Genomic DNA, 22,563 nt, shown 5'->3' on the forward strand with positions numbered 1-22,563 from the left:
AGCCGCAAAAGTCTTCCAAGTGATTTTCTTCCCGTTTGCTCTTCCAAATGCTGTAATTTGTCTTAGAATGGACCATTACTAGATATTATTTTCTGCCCTGAAATTTTGGAGACCCGATGGTACTTCATCTAATCAAAACCACTCAGAAGTTTGACAAACCTTAGACAGTAGCAACTACCAACAATAAACCTTTTATGTACAATAATCAGAGTAATTCGTGGGCAATTTCAAGAGTGGATATTCCCTTACAAAGAGAAATGCCGCTTTAGAAAGCAAGGGAAAGTGAGAGGGCTTAACGTTTTGAGCAGAGTATTTTCAAACTAGCCAAGGAAAAAGTCGAGCTACTTTGTGTGATTGAAAGCATTTCAGGTAAGATGAAGGCAAATCAAGTCCCAGATGTTGTCCAAAGAAAATATCAAGTTATTTTAAGTAAAGATCCATCTAGAATGTCTAAAATGAGGGAGAAGGGAGAACTTGGAATTTACCTACGTAAGAAGCTTGATACCATTTATGATTAAAAGACCCAAGACGGCAATCACTGTGATGCCCCAGCAATGAAACAAAGTCTTCTTAATGTATTTAATCCTCAGTGTTAGAGGCCAAATTAGTACCTTCTGGGTTTTATTCTCTCATCTGCCTAATGACTCAGTGCATCAGGGATAGGCTGAACTAGGAAACCTCTAAGGTACATTTCAGTTCTGAAACTGGCACCAGTTAGATGACAGGAACTTAAGAATTCTTGTGACTGTTGACCGTTTCTTGCACTTGTCTTATTGGGAGAGGGGCTGTGGACTTTGACCTGTAGGTTTAAAGAAAAGTAAGATACATGGTGATAAATCGCTTCTGCTTTGAAAATACGCCCAAGATTTACCCAGAGAATATCTTGACAAGGTCATTGACTTTTCACATCAATATTGTTTGCTTAACCTTGCTTTTCTAGTGGGTCAGTGTCCGCGGTTTCCCATGGCAGAAAGAGAAAATACCTTTTGGGGATGTTAAAAGCAAATCACCACCTGTGTAACTGGGTGTTTTTTTGTTTTTTTGTTTTTTTTAAGATTTTATTTATTTATTTGACAGAGAGAAATCACAAGTAGATGGAGAGGCAGGCAGAGAGAGAGAGGGAAGCTCTCTCTGCTCAGCAGAGAGCCTGATGCGGGACTCGATCCCAGGACTCTGAGATCATAACCTGAGCCGAAGGCAGCGGCTTAACCCACTGAGCCACCCAGGCGCCCCTGTAACTGGGTTCTGATGTTGGTTTTTCCTACCCTGGATTGTGGGAAGCAACTTGGCCTTTCCTTCTTCTCCCTAATATGTCCTCTTTCTCCTCCTCCATGTGCCTCCTTTCCCTCTTCCCTGTTTACACCAGGATCATTCTAGGCTTCTGTTCCTTGCACGTCCTGTGGCTACGCTTTCATCTCTCTGGCCTGGCAAACTTCTGTTGACCCATGAAGCTCAAGTTTCTCTTTCCCGAGAATAGCAGCCAATACTGACCTCTTTCTGGGCTCACGTTTCGCATGATTTCGCACTGAATTTCAGTTACCGGGTCGTTTCCTTTACTTTCCCTTCTTCTGTCCCCACAGCTGGTTATATACTTCTGAAAGACGGTTCCTTCTGGAACACATTGTAGATCTAGGGAGATCTAGGAGAGCCTAGTGTTCGGCTCTTTCTCTGGAGCCTCATTCTCAGAGCTCTGAAAGCCAAATGACCGTCTGAAATGGAAGTTTTAACAGCTGTCGGCCGCTGGTAGAAGATGGGATGATCAGTTCAAATCATAGAACATTCTAATTCAGGGCTGCATGCGCATGTGTCTGTGGGTATCACTTAATAATAAAAAAAGAACACCGCGAGCACGGCAGAATGTAGAGAACTGTGGAACCGCTGTGTTGTCACCTGAAACTAATAGAACATTGTACTTCAACTATACCTCAGTTAAGAAAAAAAGAATGCCAGTGTTTGTCAGATACTTTTCTTAGCCTAATGCCTCCCGGCAGTCCTCATACCCTGCGTGTAATGGAAAACCAGCTTATTTGATGGGTGGCACCACTTTGGGAATCCTTTGAATGAGAAAGAAAGGGGAAGAAGCAGCCTGTGGAAGGGGTTGTACCAACATGGCCAAATAGGTTGTAGCATAAAAGGGCTCCTTTTCTTTCTTATAAGGAAACTATTCCAGTGTTTTATCCAGGATTCAACTAAGACTGGGATATACATTGTGATGGATTTCCAAAGTAGGGAGTTTTGAGGTGCTTGGATGGCTCAGTCCCTTAAGCATTTGCCTTCAGGTCACGTCGTGACCTTAGGGTCCTGGGATCCAGCCCCAGGGCTCCCTGGGCTCCTGCCCATTGGGCTCCCTGCTCAGCGGGAAGTCTGCTTCGCCCTCTGACCAACCCCCACTGGTGCTCTCTCTCTTTCAAATAAATAAGTAAATAAAATCTTTAAGCATAATTAAATAAAAGTATAGAGTTTCTTACACTTTATTCCTATTATATCTTATTTTTAAATGGTTATGTATTTTCTATCCCATTATTGGCTACTTACTACTAGTCAGGCTTGGCTAGCCTGTAGAACAGTAACAAATAAATCTCACAAGCTTAAAAGTTTAACAAAATGTTTCTTGTTCTTTCCTTTCACAGCAGAAGGACTGAGTGGTTTCTTGGATGGTTTTTTTTGTATAGGGACTTGAGGACCCAGTGATATCCCGGAAAAATGTTTGCCTACTCCACTCCCATTAAGAAATTGTATAATCAGGTTCTTGATGAATAAAAGAACTATCAGCGGGAAATCTCTTATTTATGCATGTGCATGAGCTATTCTTCCTGTCTCCTGCCCCCTCCAACTCCACCCCAATCCCCTGAGGAGTTTTTTTATTGTGATATCGGTTCACTGTTAGGTAAGAATTGCAACAGAGACAACCTGGAACAATAGGGACTTCTGGAACACAAAACAAGGGCGTATAATCCTAAAGCTGAATTTGTATCCTGAGAAACATGGTCTTGCAGGAACTGGCCTTCTCTTCATCTCAACCCTAGGAAGGGGTCTGACACAAACCGGGTGACGGGGGGCAGTGTGTGCTGTGTTGAATGAATGAACTCAAAACCCTCCTTAGCTTTGCCTTTATCTTGTAAAGCTAATCTGTAAAAATTACTTTACCAGTCTAAAAATGTTTCCTATCTTTTTCTGTCCCAGCCTATTTTGCAGTGAATGCTGAGAAACAAAGATGGGGATTTCATCTATTTTAACTTGACATTAAAAATTGGACTTAAGGAATGTTTTCCCAGTTCAAAAATTTACCTTCTTTTTTTGAACTGACATGCTAGGTATTCCTTAATATAGGTAGACACTTAATGAAACCATCGAATATGTAAACTGAAAAAGCTTTAAAAAGAGAAGTAGATTAAAATTACTGAAGATAGTTACTGAATTAAGATCCGTTCAGTGGCATTTTCAAATGTCACCCAAAGCACTCTGTGTAGAGTCGTTTGAGCTGCTCAAAGTATCAAGGCTTTGGGGATAGTGCAGTTTAGGGAAAATAAAAATGAGGTATAAATGATGAGTACACAAGAAAAGAATTATACTTGTTTATAGTGTCAGTAGAACATTGCTGAGCAACTTTTCACTTGGATGGCCCTTATCAAGTGGTCGTTTCTCTAGAGTAGAGAGTGGGGCTTGCAAAACTGTAAATCAGGCAATTTACATTCATATTTTAATGATCTGCAAATCACTTATTCATTTGCTAGAGCAAAAGCAGATTCCTGAAATCAATATATATGTTATTCATTTATGCCCCCCCTCATTTTTTTTGCCCTTTAGAAGAGTCCATAAAGCAAACCCTTCACATTTCATGAGCTAAAAAAACGAAAGCGTATTTCTGGGCAGTGCCTCCAGTTTCCTTTACCTTGTCTTTCTTGTATGAGGGATGCTCAAACCTTAAGTCTGGCCCACTGGTGTGAGATCGATGCATGGTTATATTAATGTCAGTGATAGGGACTTTCTGCAAACATTTGTGAAAACCGGGCATGCTATAAACCCATGGGGGATGAACTTAATTGTTACATTTGCAAATTAAGGACTGAAGTTTCTTATGTATTTTAAGAAAATAAAATGCTATCTGCTTTGAAGGTCACAAAAATGGAATTGAGTTCATATAACCAATTTCCATATAAAAATTAGAGTTTTCAGGATGAATTTCAGATCAAGGTATTAATTTGCATCAATATCCATTCTAACTTCAGATTGTGAGGGGCTCCAAATATTTTCCATCGAAATGCACTCCTATCTTGGTCTGTCTTACTGTTTTATGTTTCTGAAGCTGAAGAACATGCACTGAAGTTTAATATTAACGATGCTGCTCTAAGATTAACTATGGAAATACACTGGAGGAATTCTATTGTCATGTACATTTTACTATACCTGAATTATGTGTCTTGAGCATTCATTCTTGAGTAATGAATCAATGGCAACTCTGTTGCTCTAATGAAGAGTTCCTGTCAGATTGTTCCTCAACGTGCAACTCCTCTTTCCTTCACCTGTGAATCCTTTTCTGATGTAAAACTATCAACTTTAGAGTTCATAGACTCTAAGCCTAATGCTGATTGCCACCAGTCAGCACACACTTGAGCTCCTGAAGAAATGAAAACAAGAATGAGTTTTAAAGTCAGCTGCTGGCTTACCTAAAGATTTGGGAAAAACTTGGGTCTGTGTCACATTCAGTCAAAATCAGAGTCAAAATTTAGCCTCTCCTCCATTTAGCCCTTTGGTGGCGGTTCTCTGGATTATGACCATGGTATCGGGAGATTGGGGAGAAGAATGAATGTTGCATTTAAGACTAGAAGTATTTATTGGGAAAATGAAGGGACCTGGATATTGGAAATATCTTAATTTTTTTTATTTTTAATATGACTTTGTAATTTACTTTGGTTATAATTAACATTACAAAAAGTCTTATGTGGGGGACAGTGCCTTGAAAGCTCAAAATGCCCAAAATAAGTAGAAAAGGGAGTAAGTGTCTTCAAGATGTTTGACATTCTGAGGACTGCATGAGGGCTGCATGGTGGAGGAAAGCCTACAGCCTAACCCCCCATAAATTCCTTTAATTATTCTTAACATGGTACAGTTGTTCAAAGTGCTTGTGGTTTCAATGGCTTTTGTTACTGGTTTTCTGGGGAGAAAGCCCTTTTTTTTTTTTAAATAACAGACTACATTGTCACTACCTGATTTGAATAAATTGAACCAGAAATATCCTGACAGTGCACTAAACAAGACCTGTGTGTATAATGTGAGTTCTTTCTTTTTAATTTTAGAATCAACCTTGTCCTATGTTAGGCAGCTGGAGGCAAGAGTAAGACAGCTGGAGGAAGAAAATCGCATGCTGCCCCAGGTGGGTGACTTCCAGAAGCTCATAGCTAGTCAGTGTCATTTGAGTTGTTAGCATTTTATCTGGAATTTAAAGTCTCAATTACATTTTCTCCTTTAAATGATAGAAATCATTTTGTAAATAGTCATTCATCAATGTAGAGTGTGATCGCTTTCCATAATGACCATCATGTTATCTGGATTCTTAAGTGTGCAACCAAAGGATGCAGATGTCTGAAACTAAGAATGCAAAGTAATTTTGAAAGGAAGGGAACAAGAGAAAGAGAAAATGAAAAGAAGTAATAAATACTTTGCTAGTACTACTCATATACATCATGCATGTAGTTGGAGAATATAGGGAAGGGCCTCTTATTTAAATGAAAATTTTGCTAACTTATGAACTAGGGAAAGCTGTAGGTAGTTTGAAGATTTCATATGTTAATTAAATTAGTACTTGCTAAAATTCTTTGTGAACTAATTGAACTCTTTCAGTGCAACAAAGCAATGACAGTAATTGACAGTTTTACTTTGGGGCTTAATTTCTTTTCCCTGGTGAATATAAAGTGGCACTTTTTTCTGGGATTTAATGCCTCACCATGTATTTATAATATTATCTCTATGGGCTGAAATATCTTGGTGAGAATGATGTTGGGCGAGGTGGTGGTTCTCGGGGAATGTTTAGTTGAGGAGTTGAACAAATTACCCGATTTCTAGGTTGGTTTCCTTTACAGACACGGGGGCAGTAAAGTATTTTAATATTTTATGAAAGGAGTTTCCTAAGCATTAATCACTAGTGTTCTTTATACATTCTGTTGATGATTTCTATTTCCTAAGTGACTAATGGAAAAAACGAAGCAAAGAGTAGTTCAATGAAAGACAGAGACTAGTTATAATTCCGGAGAAGACACATAAACATGAACACTTTGCAAAGATATTTTAGATCTTGGGCGCCTGGGTGGCTCAGTGGGTTAAGCCGCTGCCTTCGCTCGGGTCATGATCTCAGGGTCCTGGGATCGAGTCCCGCATCGGGCTCCCTGCTTGGCGGGGAGCCTGCTTCCTCCTCTCTCTCTGCCTGCCTCTCTGCCTACTTGTGATCTCTCTCTGTCAAATAAATAAATAAATAATCTTTAAAAAAAAAAAAAAAAGATATTTTAGATCTTTTTAAATCCTGTTTTGTTTTCCAGCTACTTTTGCTCATTAATGACGATTTGATCTGTCAGGTACTGCCTCCAAGAATGCCTTTCTCTTTCTTTCATTGGCCAGCCATCTGGCTAAAAATCATGAGATTAAATGAAATCAATCTACATCTCTCTCTGTCAAACTATGCATATGTCAATACTCGTGTTGACAGAAGGGATTATTTGCATCATAAAATAAGATACTGCTGGTAGAGTTTTCTCTTTGCTCTTCTATACTTTCCAATTTTAAAATTTTCTTTGCCATTTGTCCTTTATATGAGATTCACAGTATAACTGTGCCAGGACCCTTGACTGAAAACATCTAACTTCTTTCCGTTCCAAGAAACCTAAAAATATAATCAGGTTATTGTGAGTATCCTATATGGTTGTACCATCTCTGGGGCAACTGAGAATGTAAATGAAAAGATGAAAAAAAAAAAAAAGAGAGAGAGATCTGTTTCTCTGCGTGGGAATAGAGGCTCATGTCAAACATTGAAATGCTAGCATGTGCGCTATGCTATTTAAAAAGAGGCACAACAAATATGAAAATGATTACCGGATTGATTTTTAAAAATCTGTAAAAGTGTTAGAAGTCTTGAAGCGCAATCAGAAGAGTCTTCAACTGTACTTGATATATCAAGAGTGTGCGTATTTAAATACATAGTACTTGCACAGTCGAGAAGTAGAAGAGATTAAACAACTTTTCAGGCTGAAGTCTAAAAACATATGTTTTTAAATGCATTGCTATTTTCTATCAAAGAGGTTTTCTTTCTCCCCAAGAAAAGGCTAGAAAGGATCATGTTTTACTGACTCTTAAGTTGTTATTGATGTGGGATGCACCATTATCCTAAGTACCACTAAGAATGGAAAAAGATGTTATCAATTATACCATATCAGATTCTTGCTGGTTTCAGAGATATTAAAATGGAAAAACAATGCTTTAGAATTAAACAGTTTTTTGCATGTCCAGGGTACTTTAATGAAAAGAAAATCCACTGTTTGAAACACACTGTTGGACATATATGCAAAAAATACGATAGATCTCAGTTCAAAAACGGTATTTTGTTAAGTTTCTGTATCTGAGAGTGTTGCCTTCATTTATAGCTAAGATAGATATGATAGGACCACCAGTTGCAAATACTTGTATAAATACAAGTGAAATGAGCAGACAGTAGATGAGATCTGAGGATGTTAAACAGTAAGTCTCAGAGCAGTGAGAATCCTGTGAAGGGAATACTCATGGAAGGCTGAGATTTGGATCGGATAACACAAAGGTGTAGGCGACTTATTCTTGGATGTTACTGGTGCTACTACAAATAATTACATGCTTTCCCTGCTGAAACTATTTCTGACTGCATGATGTTAGCTGACTTGCAAGGTCAATTCAATGTGACTAGTTGATATCCCTGCATAAATTAGTCTCAATATCTGAACGCTTGATTTTCCCATTGTAGGAACTTGCTCTCTGTGCCTTGATAAGAAGGTATTCTGTTTTATTCCCAAGTTTAAAAATATATCTTCTTGATTTAGGATAAACAGGGAAAAGAATATAGTTGGCACTGGAGTTCCAAGTATATTGGATATCTCTTGTGGCTGTGGCCAGGTTCTTTGCTGATAGTTTAGCATGTAGACTAATTATGTAAAACATTTTCCTGGAGGAAGAAATCTCCTTAATGCTTATTTTTATTCATTATGTAAAATTAGGTATAATGAACTGAGAGTCACAACTTTGGCCCAGCAGTACATATTTAAAAGTAAACAAGATGAGTGTAATAAGTGCTTGTGGATTTCTCTCTGGTTAGATGCAAAGGCTTCAATTTCTTAATTTATAAATGATAAGGTTCCTCCTAGCCTTTTGGAGGCCTAAGTAGAAATAAAGCGTGGGTCCAGTTTTACATCCATCAGAAATTACCAAGTCCCAGAATGAAGGGTTTTTTAAATTCATAAACAGCTAGAAAAAAGGCAGTCAAGATTGAGTTGGTTCTATCCACTGGTGAAGGGGAGCCTACAGGAGGCAGGCATGGTTGGAGTTCCAGCATGGGGCCCATGTGAGCATGTAGCTCTCTGCTCTGCCGTGATTTCTACAGTATCTCACAAGAATCACTGAGCAGTACTTTAAGGCCAGTTTGTGAACACAGTATTTCAAAAGAATCCTAAAGTAATAACAGCAAATGCAGTATTATTTGCTATTTTATTACTTGAAAATAAAATGTCTTTATATATTTGATAAGAAGACATGAGATCTACCCTCTTATCAGATTTTTGAGTAACAGTTATTATTTACAGGTGTGAAGTATATTAAATCTCTAGAACTTAATTTACTTTGCATATCTGAAATTTTGTGCACGGTGATTAGCAACACCCCACCTTCTCTTCCCCTCGGCCTCTGACAATCACCATTCAGTCTTTGCTTCTACGAGTTTGAGTATTTTAGATACCTTATGTAAGTCGAATCATGTGATACTTATCCTTTTGTGATTGGCTTATTTCATTTGTCATATTACCAAGTGATCATTACCAGATGATCCATCAATCTTACTTCTGGATATTTACCCAAAAGAATTAAAACCAGGGTCTCAAAGAAATATTAGCAATCTTGTGTTCAATGCAGCACTGTTCACTTTGGCGAAAATGGGGAAGCAACCTAAACTTCCATCAAGAGATGAATGGATAAATAAAATGTGGCATATACATATAATGATATATTATTCAGTTTTTTAAAAAGAAGGAAATCTTGGAATATGTGACATCAGCGAATCTCAAAAATTCTTTTTAGAAAGTTGGTACATTGGATGATTAAAGATCACCTGAATTTAGGATATCCTTCCTTGGACACATAATCTAATGTGGATATTTTTTTACTGATTACATAGAAAAAAATTTCATGGGATTGCAGTGAACCTCTCATAATACACACAGTGTTAAAACTGCTCAAACTGGTCTATCAGCTCCACTGTGTACATATTTAATATGATAGGAATGCTAAATGAAGATTTTATGTGAATTAGATAAATGTAGCCACTGTATATGAAGTTTTTAAAATTTTTAAATCTAATGAGGTGGAGTCACCTGCAATGATGTAAGTAGATATTTATAGATAAAAGACCCAATATGGTAGGAAGCAAGTGCATGGAATTTTATATCAAATTTAAAAGTGATACACCTATTTTGTGTATAGACATTTATACATAAACACAAACTTTCTGTGGATAGAGAATCCTCAATTTTCAAAGCTGGATAGAATCTCACATATCACATTGGACCACCTCATTTTTAAAAAGATTTGTATTAACATATAATGTATTATTTGCCCCAGGCTACAGGTCTGTGAATCGTCAGGATTATACATTTCACAGCACTTACCATAGCACATACCCTCCCCAGTGTCCTTTGTCCAGCCACTCTATCTCTACTCTCCCAACCCCCCAGCAACCCTCAGTTTGTCTGTGAGATTAAGAGTCTCTTCAGGTTTGTCTCCCTCCTGATCTCATCTTGTTTCATTTTTCCCTTCCCTACCCACCCCCCGCCCTGTCTCTCAAATTCCTCATATCAGGGAGATCATATGATAATTGTCTTTCTCTGATTGAATTATTTCACTCAGCATAATACCCTTTAGGTCCACCCACATCGTTGCAAATGGCAAGATTTCATTTCTTTTGATGGCTGCATAGTATTCCATTGTGTGTGTGTGTGTGTGTGTGTGTGTGTGTGTACGTACCACCTCTTCTTTATCCTTTCATCTGTTGATGGACAGCTAGGTTCTTTCCATATATTGGCTGCTGTGGTCATTGCTGCTATAAACATTCAGGTGCATGTGCCCCTTTGGATCACTACATTTGTATCTTTAGAGTAAATACCCAGTAGTGCGATTGCTGGGTCATAGGCTAGCTCTATTTTCAACTCTTTGAGGATCCTCCACGCTGTTTTCCAGAGTGGCTGCACCAGCTTGCATTCCCACCAGCCATGTAGGAGGGTTCCCCTTTCTCTGCATCCTCGCCAATATCTATCATTTCCTGACTTGTTAATTTTAGCCATTCTGACTGGTGTGAGGTGGTATCTCATTGTGGTTTTGATTTGCATTTCAATGATGCCAAGTGATGTGGAGCACTTTTTCATGTGTCTGTTGGCCATCTGGATGTCTTCTTTGCAGAAATGTCTGTTCATGTCTTCTGCCCATTTCTTGAGACGACCCCATTTTTTTAAGTAAAGGCCATGATTTTTTTTAAGTAAAGGCCAAGATTCACAGAATGTCAAGAGTATAGTCCTAGTCAGACAGCTAATGAAGGACGGACTCAAGCTAAGATGTGGGCCTATTCAGTGCTCTTCTAGAAAATGCATAGCTCCTCTTTAATCATTTCATACTATTTATGTCATTCAGTATAGGTAAGCTGCTAAATCTGTTTTTATCTTATGGTCAAATTCTTTTTTTAAACACTTATTTTAACATTGCCTTTGTTTAGCCCACTAAGATTTATCAGACATTCTATTCCTTGGTTTAAAGTAAATGTTCTGTTTTTTTTTTTTTTAAGCCATGGATGGTATCCATCATAAATTTTAAAAATTGCATTTTATAGAGCCTTCTCCTCCCTGACACATTTCCAAAATACTTCAGAATCCTGGTTTAGTACAAACATACACACCCTTATCTGCATGAGACATTCATACTGAACAGAATGTGGTCTGAGAAGCCTTTTTGTTCAGAGTGAATTGGAGATGGGTGGTGGTGAGGGAAACAAATAGTTATAGTAGTAGTTTTTAAGGTACCCATGAAATTTGTTACTTTAGCCCAAATTTAAAAATCTTGCTTGGAACACTCAACTCATCCCATGATCATTTTCTTGATGGTGACAAGGATTTTTAATCCAGACCTGTCTACAATGTTTATGTGCTATATCTGTGAAGAAGTCTACTCAGCCAGAAAATATCTTAAAGTAGAGTTAGAGCACACCTCGCTGAAGAGTTTATTATAAATAATACCGTGTTTTGAAGAAATCAGTCACTAGTCCAACTTCACCATGAGGTAAAAGCCAATTTTTTAAAATTCTTCTCACCTATTTTGTGTTGAGTTTGGGTTTTGCATCAAGAAGAGACCAGAAATAAGCAGTTTGCTCTGATTCCAAAGTCAATTAAGTACATTTGTTAAAAGTCCTACTGGGAAATCTGTTCCCTCTCTTCAAATGCTTCAGCACCAGCATCTGCCTGGAAAGCACTCTGTGTCCTTTGTGCCCCAGAGTCCCTCTCCAAAGCAAACCACCCACCTCTTGAGATTAACTTTTTAGAGATTCATTAGAATCCGTAAAGGTACCCAGATCTTGTGTCATGTGGCTGCCCATGTGCTGTGGGTTCAGCAAATGTGTTTGAAAGGCATGGCAACTCGATCGCCACTGTGTGGGCTCCTTTCAGCAAGTGTTTCTATTTCTGTTGTGCTAGCACACACAGAAGAGTCTAAATTTAGGAACGGAAATGAAAAAATCTTCCCCTTGTGTAATTTGGTTACAGTGTGGCCTCACAATGCAGTGCATTGGGAAGGAGGCAGGGTCGTTTCCAGAGCAGTTTCTGAACAAAGGAAAGGAACCTGTCACCATTGCCAGGAACGCTGAGGAGGGTACACGGGCTCTAAGGAAATTGAGCTTGTCACTTCCATGGCAACACACCCCAGGTCCAGCCTCACGTCTCTGAAAAGCTCCCTCACGTGTGTGTACCTATGCAGATGGCCATTGTCTCAGACAGAAATGAGAGGATTCCTTCTCACACCGAGATTTCCCTCATGTGCTTCTCCTGTCTTTGCCGTGGAGATACTTATTTTGTTGCTCTTCCTCTTTTTTTATTTTCTGACGTTGTTTCTCAAGTCATTTTTGTCTTATAGGACCTTAAATATCTGGCTTTTCTAGTGTTTGGAATTGCTGTGAAAAAAAAAATTAGTCACTATTGCACAAAAAACAGGCACAGAGTAATGCTTTACAGGATGCTTAAAGCAAGTGATGCCATTCTTCGATTGTTACTTGCTTGAAAATTCTGGTACTCCTGAGGGGAAATTGAGGCAAAATATTTTTTTCATGGATAGCAACTCTATGTGGCACAAGTAGAATCTAGATGCTACTGATAGAAAAAATTAGTTAAATCCATTAAGGGCTGGTTGCTGCTAGAGTCACATTTGGGGGGAAAAAAAATGGATTCCTCCAAAGAAATAATACTTGTGGGTTGTCATGTTCTCCAAATCACCATGATTTATATAATTAAAAGAAAGAAAAAAAAATTTATGTATAGTTCAATAGTTTTCAGAGGACAGATGGGAGCTGCCCAAGTGGTGTGGGTATATTGGAATAAAAGAGACAAATAGATCTGGAGAGTAAATTTATGGGGGGAAAAGTCATGTTGGAGAACCTGAATAAAGGGAAACTGGATTAAGGAAAAAGCTAAATGTATGAGCAAAAATACAGAAGAGAGTGAAATTCATAGGAAAAACATCAAAATCAACATGGAGGCTTTCAGAGTGAGGGGATTTACAACATTCTTCTGTGTCTCCCCACCCCCATGTTCGAGGATCTCAGATATGTGATGTGAAGTCTTTATTCTAAAAAGAGAAAATAGATGAACTAGAAATGCAATAGAAATTCAGCTATGCCACTTACTAAACTTATTAAGAGAATTATTGAATGTAAAAAACACTCAATTATTAGGGACTGTGGTATCCATTTTTATTTAACAGGACTTCTTTTTATATCTATCCTGGCATGATAATTCTATTACTAGGGCATATTAAATTTTTTATTTGGAGTAGCCATAAAAATAGCATTTTGGTTACCTGTCCTTGACAGAATTTGTCACCAAAAAAAAAAAAAAAAAAAAAGGACTTGGTCAGCAAAAATTTTTATTGTGTATCATCATCAACTAGGATCATAGATATTTGAATGAGAAGCAATGTGGAGGATATTCAGGGAAAACTTGAGAGGGAATTGTAAGAGAAATTGATGTTTTCTTGGAGAAATGATTTCTACTCTTTTTAATTTTTTGTATCCAAAGTAAAGTGAAAAGTCAAAAAGGATGAAACAGTCTTTCCTTTTATAATTGCATAAAGAAACCGTCACCTAGAAAGTGATAGAAAAGATTGTGTAGTGTTTTATATGGAATCAGTTAAATGTAAATACTATTGAGATATGGATATATATATATATTTTTTTTTTAAAAAACAGTAAACTGTGAAAACTTGGGTCTAATAAAAGCTTGTATTGATGGGAAGATTGAGCCCATTAGAGCTGCCTCCCTTTGCTTTCCATTTCCCACTGGAGGTCACCACTTCTCTTTTGTGAAAAAGGCACCCACCCAATCCACCCTGTCCTCCCTCTCCAATTCATACCTTTCCTGCAAAGAGGTTCAGGCATTTCTCATTCAAAAGTCTCTACTTCCAGTTGTTTGGGTTTTTTGTTTGTTTTGTTGTTGTGTGGTTTTTTGCTGTAGCATGAGGAAAGTGATCAATCATGCTTCCAACACATTAAAAATTAAAGTTGTTGCCTCTTAATATCTTGTAAATATAAAGAAGACAAATATAATACAGGCAGTATCTGTATTGCCTAAACATAATATAATCACTGTAATAGAGACAAATAATGGAGTTCTTTGGCAGAATAAAACAGTTTAAACAAATTTCTAAATGATTTGGGATTTTCCTAAATTATATTTAAGTTAGCATTGTGCGAAAAATAAAACATAACTGAGTTAATTTTAGGAAGCTGAGACATGGTGACTTTGTACTCTTAGTTACCAAGCAATTAAAGGAGTCCCTGTGAAGATGCTAGAACAAACAGAGAATAGGAATTACAAGAGCTAGAATTTAGCTGAATAAGCTGTTGGACCAAGATGAAGTGTCTTAAACTTTGTGAACCTGAAACCCTTTGAGTAACAAAGAAGATAGTTGTAACTGGTATGGAAGGTTCTGGTCAGCTGTACAAATCCATGACTCTATATCCAGAGAAAGTCTATGTGTGTATAATGTATATACAAAATAGACGTGTCCTTTTTATTTTGATATTTTTTAAAACTACAACTTTATGCCATACTGGGTCGCTTATTTACAGGGACATATTTATGTCATCGTGGGTTATTCTACCTCATTGGGTTCTAAAGTTAATCAGATTTCATCAGATAGCTGTTTAAGGAACAGTCAAGGCTGTCTATCTTTCAGCTCAAGTCACATTAATATACGTATAGAGAGGCTCACATACCAGTCCAAGTAGTGTTAGCTTGTGTATTTTGAGAGATAATGTGCATTAAGTTCCCTTAATGTTCATTTTTATTCTTTATATAAGCCCTCCATAATGAATGTAAAGGGACTAGTTTTCCCTAAGAGTGTACGTATTTAAATATAAACAAGATTGAGTATATAAATGCCTATGTATTCCTCTCTGGTCAAGAACAAAGGTGTCTTTGTCTTCATTTGGTAAGGTTCATCCCTTCTTAGCCCTGAATATTCTGAGCTCAAGGATTAAATAAAGAAAGAAAGAAAGAAAGAAAGAAAGAAAAAGAAAGGTTGTGTCCAACTCCTAGAGTGAAGGGGTCTTTAGTCAAGCACAGCTAGAGATGAGCAGTAGATTGAGACCGTGCTACCAGTGGGAAAGAGGAGCTCAGAGGAGGTCCAGCTAGAGCAAGATTCATCAGCAGAGAGCACAGCGCTCTTCCTCTGTGGAGCTCCCTGGGATCCTGTGAGAATTGCGGAGACAGACTTTAAATCCAGCGTGTGAACATAAAGTTTCAAAGAGAGCCCAAAAGTATGAGTCCTCTTATCAGGTATTATTTACCTATTAGCTGTCGTTACATGAGAAGGAGCTACCTTTAAGAAGTTGGCACAAATGATAATGAAAGATCACCTGAACTTAGAATATTCTTTACTGAGCACATAAACTAATGTAAACATTTTTTTGAAAATCACATTTCAAAAGTATTTTAAAGGATTCCATAGGATAAGTGGAGACCTGACATTTCAGAGAGAATTTTTTAAAATGACGACGAAAGAGTATACCAATATAGGAGATGTTTAAAATTTAACTTTTATTTACCTGTAACTCACATGGAAACCATCTGTATTTTTTATATTTTTAAAATAGAACATACTTGTCAGGAATCCAATTCGGAGATAAGCCAAAAGAAATTACTGTGAAAAAGAGATGACAAAGACCCGATATATAACCCACATTATTATTATTTTTTTTTCTGGTGTGATAGACTGAGGAAAATAACAAGACGTGCATATGAATTGAAGTCTGCTAGACAAGGGATACACAGAAGGAACAATGTCCAGAGGAAAAAATATATATTTTTTTCAAAGGCTAACTGATGTATTGGATTCATTCTGTACAGTAAAGCATCTGAAGTAAGAGCTAGCAGTCAGTGGACCAGGCCTTTCCTTAGATTTTCTCGTTGCCATGAAAGAGGAATCATCATGGGTACACCACGAGACAATGACCTGCATTGCCTTTACAGTTCCCGTGGAACTCTTGCAGATTATCTTTTGGACTCTGGGCCATCCAGCCTGTATAATTGGGTAGATCTTATCGTAGGAAGCTAAGTAAAGCACATGTAGAGAAGCAGTATGAAGACAGCATAGGAAATAAATTACAGGGTTCCCCATGGGGCGCCTGGGTGGCTCAGTGGGTTAAAACCTCTGCCTTTGGCTCAGGTCATGATCCCAGGGTCTTGGGATCAAGCCCCGCATAAGGCTATCTGCTCAGTGGGGAGCCTGCTTCCTCCTCTCTCTCTGCCTGCCTCTCTGCCTACTTGTGATCTCTGTCTGTCAAATAAAATAAAATCTTTAAAAAAATAAAAATTTTAAAAAATTAAAAAAAAATTACAGGGTTCCCCTCAATTGTTGTAAGTCTGAAGGGCCTTATTCTAGGGGCTGAGAAAATCCCCCCACTCTTGCTTGGGTTCTACCTTGTTCAAGACCTAAAGCCTCTGGGACAAATACTCCTTCCCACAGGTTCTTGTGGTACACCCAGAAATGGAGGAGGGGAGGAAGTGTTACCTTTAGCGAAGGGTCAGTCTATTAAAAAAATGTTCCTTCCTTTTCAGAGCACTCTGTTATTCTTCATTCAGGTGTCTCTCTTTGGTCTCATTCTTTCCTTTGGGAGAACTTCTTATTCTCAAGTTTATCAGTACTCCCCAAAAACTGACTCAGCGGAGGTATTTGTGATTTCAGGAGTGCCCTAGTCCAAGGATACAAAAATATCAAGCACTCTTTTAGAATTTTTATCTTCTTGGAGATCTTTCTAACTTTCATTATCTACGTTAATGGAGTAGAAGCAGCTTCTGAATTAATATTTTTATAAAGATTTTATTTATTTATTTGACACAAAGAGAGATCACAGTAGGCAGAGAGAGGGCGAAGGGAGTGGGAAGTAGGCTCCCCGCTGAGCAGAGAGCCCCTTGTGGGGCTTGATCCCAGGACCTTGAGATCATGACCTGAGCCGAAGGCAGAGGCTTAACCACTGAGCCACCCATTGAGCACAACAAGGAGATAGCTAACCACCTTGCTTAATACCCTTGGACTTATTTTGCTAGTTTTATTAATCAAGCTGCTGCTCTTAGCAGTTTATTAGGGGAAAGATTGCATGTAGAAATTTAAGGATCAAAAAGAAATGTAAATCTGACTCAAATGTAGTATAACACATTTGTTACTGTCTTTAAAAAAAACAAAAACAACCTAAAATGCCTCTTATTTGCATCAGAACAACATGCGATGCAGAAGTTCTGATGTTCCACAGATAACAAGTAACTAATAAACCCAGGACCAGATGGGAGCCATCCTGGACTTACATAAAAGCTGGCTCTAAGAAAGGGAGGCTTTTTAATAGCCAAGATATTTCAGCTGTTTTTGACACCCAACGCAGGTGTATCTTAGTGTCGAAAAGGTAATTTATTTATTGAAACATTTTCATATGGCAAGAAGATTTAATATCCATAAGTCCAGAAATCTCATACAAGAAAAACATAAAATACACACTCAGAAATAAAAGACATGTGGTGCCTGGGTGGCTCAATGGGTTAAAGCCTTTGCCTTCTGCTCAGGTCATGATCCCTGGGTCCTGAGATGGAGCCCCACATCCAGCTCTCTGCTCAGCAGGGAGCCTGCTTCCCTTTCGCTCTCTCTCTGCCTGCCTTTCTAAAAACTGTGATCTTTGTCTGTCAAATAAATAAATAAAATCTTAAAAAAAAAAAATGAACATTCCAGCACACTTAGTCACAAATGAATTGTGTGGGAATTGTGTGGGTCTTTATCCTTTTGGGTGGCAAGCATGTATTGAAAGCCAAAAGTTAACAGAAGCTACAGTTGGAATTTGGCGGACATCTTTTTGACAAAGAGTTTTAGACAAAGAGGGAGCTGTAGCAGCTTTGCATTTTGATATTTGTTGTTTTGTTTGGAACCAGCCCCATTCACTTTCCATTCCTTGTTGCTATCCCACTCCTATTTTAATGCACGAGTCCTTAACCAGCAAAACTCATGAACATTTGTCAGTAAGTTCAGCAAATGATACGCTAGTTGGTGATGACAGCTCAGGTTCTTTGCCAGTTGAAAAGCACTTTGGAGAGGTCGATTTAAGATAAGACCCTCTAAATGGTCACTTGTGAAGAGGGTGGCTCATGTGGCCTCACAGGCATTCATTTAATTGAAGAGGACTCTCTCGGTTAGGAAACCAGTTGCACTGAGCCTTTGACATTGGAGAATGGGATTAAGAAGGACATGAGGGCAGGTAAGGGCAGTTGCCTCTCCAATGTTTTTCACTTAAAACAAGTACCCTGCTCATGATCTTGATATTGACAGAGTCCTTCAGAACCAGTCATGAGAGCATCATAAGACAGCTCTCAATTCTGGGTGGTTTCTCAGGGCTGTAAATGATGCTACAGTTACTTAGGAATCAGTAAGACTGTGGTCTTTAAGCCTAGAAAATGTCCAATGCTGCTATCACATTGATTTTTAATACTTTATCATCTTATTAAATTATGCTTTTAATTTTAGATATCTTTTATGTTCATTCTGTTCGAAGGCAACAATCCTGTTGGTCTTCAGTATTCAGAATCTTAAGTGTTTAGGGCCCAAGGAGAAATGTTGTAGGTCATGAAAGAGATAGTGCCCAATTCTTTTATTTTTGCAAGCTCTTAACTGATGGGGCTGCACCCTGAAATGGACTTTTCTCCCTGTGAGACACACCATTTGGGCCACAGCAAAATGGCTGCTGTACAACAATCTGTAACCCTCATAGTTGAGTCAGCCTCAGGGTGCAGACAGCACACAAGATGGAGCTGGTTGAGTGGCCCATTCCAGCTTAGAGTTTTGTTGTTGTCCCAAGCCCTAGAACCACATTCTGAGTATCAGCAGAGGTCCTGCCTATTGGAAGCCATCTTGATGCTGACCCATCCTGACCCTGGCTCCTATGATAATCTCTGTTTTGCAGGTGAGAGAGTGTTCACTCATGGGCTAAGGCAAGGTTTGTGCCCAGATTATCTGTTATCACTAGTCTAGCATTCTCCCCATTTTGCTGAAACCTGTTGCAAGGCAAATGTGTTTTTTGAAGCAAGATAGTGGTGAAAATACCACCAGCCACCACCACAATCTCCACCATCACCATCCAGAGCAAACCTCTGGTGTAGCGTCCTTAGGGTCTGAATTGGGAGCTTGCCAAGAAACCCAGCTGAGTCGTTAGTCCATCTGTTTTACTAGTCAGTGAGAGACTTCATTGCTCTGATAATGATTCTCTCAGCATGGGAAGATTTCCTACTTTTATTAATCTTAAGGACATTTCTAGCCCCTAGATAACTTGATTAGTCAAGAAAGAATATTTTTCTACTTAACACTAATCCCTTCTGGTTCAGTTACAGTTTCTTTGTAAACCATTTGCCTCCTTCTCCAAAAAATTTCCAGACTATTCCAGTCCTGTCATAATGTTCTTATCACCTCAACCAGGACTTGGCACCTTTTCAATAAAGGGCTAGATAGTAAATATTTTCAAAGTTGTGAGCCATATGGTGTTTTTCAACTACTCCGGTCTGCCATTGTAGCACCCGAAAAGCTGAAAACAGAATATCTAAATGAACAGGTGTGGGTGTGTTCTAACAAAACTACTTATAAAACAGATGAAAGGGTGTGGATTTAACTCCAACAGTAGTTTGCTGACCTCCTACTCTACCCTGAACTTCTTTGTCAGTTTCTTGGGGTATCTCTTAATAATCATTTTTTAAATTGGTCCCTCATATTGGTATGCAAATTTTCATTTGTGCATAAATAACTTATTATATACAAAAATTTTTCCCAATAAGTACTATTTCTATTTTCATTGGCTTAAGTTTCTTTCTCCTGTCATCCCCAAACCTGCCCTCAGTTATCAACATGTGGGATTTGAAATGAGGTGTGAGTGAACCAGAAGAATAGTTGGGAAGAGGCCAAGCTATTCTTTCCAACAAGCCACTTAGCTTTGGGAGGAAAATTTGTTGGAGATCAAGATGCTTGCATTTGAACTGAAAAGACAAGTCCTCCCCTACAGGACAGTTGTTGTGGTACTAACAGATAGGAAGTTTGTACTTTTCTGAAACACATATGTCTGATGATTGAAGCTGTACTTTAATGAGTGATTGTTTTTGTGTCCTTACACAATGTGTCTTAGAGCAACTGCTAAAAAGATAACATGGGCAAGCTTGTTTTTAAAATAGATACCACATGACAGGTAGCTTGGAAAGAACATGAAATGCTATATACTCCTTCACAGACAAGTGAAATTCTAAATCCATGTCTATCTGTGAATGAGGAAAGCCATTTCTGGCATGGAAGGAGGTCAGAAACCAATTAATCTCCCTTTTTCTTTAAATGAGGACCTCACATGATAGAATGAGAAATCAGGAGATCACTAGTAAGAATAAAGTGACTTTTGTATTTTTCAGGTCATTGATATTCTCTTCTCCCATGATCTTTGTCAAATCTGTGGTTTTTAATGATGATCTGCGTTACACTTGAAAAGGACAAAAAGGAAAAGCCTTCCTCTGGCCATTCATGTAGTCCCTCTTCCTGGGGATCTGCAAGGTCCTTTGGAAGGAACAAAGGAGAGCAAAAGCTAGCTTGGGTCTCCATGGTGTTTCCTGTGGATTAGGAGGAGACCTATAAAAGGGCGAGAAGAATCCTCACTCATCTTTTTGTCTTTGTCACGGGACCGATTGACATCAGAAGAGCCAAAGGGTGGAAAAGAGCTTAAAAAGAGCCAGATGCATTCGCATTGCTTTCATGGCAACTGATGGCCATCTGGAAATTAGGGAACTTCTCTGTAGCACTTAATGTTTTCAAAGTGCCTTGCAATCAGGCCTATTAGTCACCCTTCCCAGGCGCCACATGAAGCTAATTGATAGGACTCTCCATTTTAGCCTCTCCATTGAGAACAAGTGACTTGCTGAGGGTCAGGATGCGAGTAGCGAGTAGAGTAGCGTATGGCGCTCATTAGTCTCCAGGTCATTTCCCTCCAGAGCTAGCAAAAGACTTTTATTTTTTTAAACCACTTTGGCTAGCTTAGGAAAACTTACTGCTGGTTAACCAGATTGTTTTCCAGGATGAGACTGTTGTAAAAATTCTAACTTTCAAAAAATTTCTTTTTAAAACTTGCCTTTCCTGAAGCTTTGTGATGTTACTTTTCAAAACCTTCCAGAAAATTTTAGCCATGCATTTTAAAGGTCAGCCAGCTCCTTTACTTGGATAGTGTTCTCCAAATTTTGGCCCTAGAGACTCCAGGAGAAACAAAAATTTCTAACCGGGCAGCCTTGGTTTGTGGCATTAGCTGTGGTCAGAGATTGTATGGAGGGATGAAGGGAAACTGCTTTCTGTATCAGCTATCAATGCTGTCTTTTACCCCCAGAATCTCATGGAGACTAGGCAAAAGCAGTGACCTTGCTATTTGGAATGAGAAATGTTGATGCTTATTGTTAGATCGGTGCAGAGATATCGATTCAAAGATAGGTGATTAGTGGGCTTCCTCTGCTTTCCTTAGTATAACCAAAACAACAACCCCTAACTAAAATGGAAGAGGATTTCTGTAGATCATGGAGAACTGATGGCTTATATTGGCCGATCTTTCAATAGTTGACCCCCCAGATATTTTGTGAGCACCTTGCATACAGATAATGCTTTAGACAATGGGGATACAGCCCTGAATTCATGCAGCTTACATTTTAGTGGACTATTCTTTTTAAAATGCCAAATATGTTATATATGGAAGTAATAATGACTTTGAAGGAAACAAAAGCAGGGTACAGAACTGGTAAGTGATTGGAGTGAGAGGGTATTTTGCGTGGAGTTAGAAGAAGCCTCTCTGAGGTAGTGACATCAGGAGGGGTCGGAAGGAGTAAGGGAGAGTGTCACAGAAGTGAGAACAGCAAGGGCAAAGGCTTTCAGTCGCCGTGAATTAGGCATGTGTGAGGAAACAAGCACAAGAAAGTTAGTGTGGCTGAAACAGAGTGTGTGAGACAGAGAATAACAAGAGGTGAGGTGGGAAGATCAAAGACAAGCAGGTGAGAGACCCTGTGGATTTTGTTGACCAAAATCAAGTGTTTGGGTTTGGGTCTTAGTTCCTAGAAAGCCACTGGAGGAATGGAGCATGGGTGTGATACATCTAGTTACATTACCAGAAGGTCACTAGAAATGCAGACTGAAGAAGTTAAAGGCAGGTTGGGGAGGGCATAGGGACACGCATTAGGGAGCTAGATCGGTAGCCTGAGAGGGAGGTGGTAGCTTGTACTAAGTGGTAGCATGGAGATGATGAGGAAGTGTTGGAGTTAGAGGATTTATCAAAGTAGAGTTAGAGTGCTCCATGATAGACTAGATCTGGACTATAAGGGAAAGAGGTTGCATGTGGCTTCATAGTTTGAGGACTGACAATCCCAGGAGGAACTGTTTACATAGGCTGGACAGCAAGTGACAGCCCAGGGTTCGTCCAGTGTGGCAGCCCTGGGAAGAATCAAGAATGACTCCTTGGGTTTTTATCCAAGTAATTTTTTATGATTGGTGGTG

At 38.7% G+C, this 22,563-nt stretch overlaps 1 protein-coding gene across 11 annotated transcripts in view; it reads left to right on the forward strand.

The window, feature by feature from the left end:
- CCDC85A (coiled-coil domain containing 85A) overlaps window positions 1-22,563 on the forward strand; it is a 204,163-nt gene that overhangs the window by 159,186 nt on the left and 22,414 nt on the right. For 10 of the 11 annotated variants that reach the window (XR_006606034.1, XR_006606037.1, XR_006606035.1 and 7 more), the window contains exon 3: window positions 5,298-5,374. The exons of the other annotated variant lie outside the window; for it this stretch is intronic. Coding sequence is in view for 6 of the 10 variants with exons in the window: in XM_013049866.2 (XP_012905320.1) it covers window positions 5,298-5,374 (77 nt within the window). In the remaining 4 variants the exon portion in view is untranslated. The remainder of the gene's footprint in view (window positions 1-5,297; window positions 5,375-22,563) is intronic. 11 annotated transcript variants of the gene reach the window in all.

Source organism: Mustela putorius, unplaced genomic scaffold (assembly GCF_011764305.1).
Source record: "Mustela putorius furo isolate JIRA1106 unplaced genomic scaffold, ASM1176430v1.1 tig00000224_pilon_pilon_pilon, whole genome shotgun sequence".
NCBI classification, from domain to species: Eukaryota; Metazoa; Chordata; class Mammalia; order Carnivora; family Mustelidae; genus Mustela; species Mustela putorius.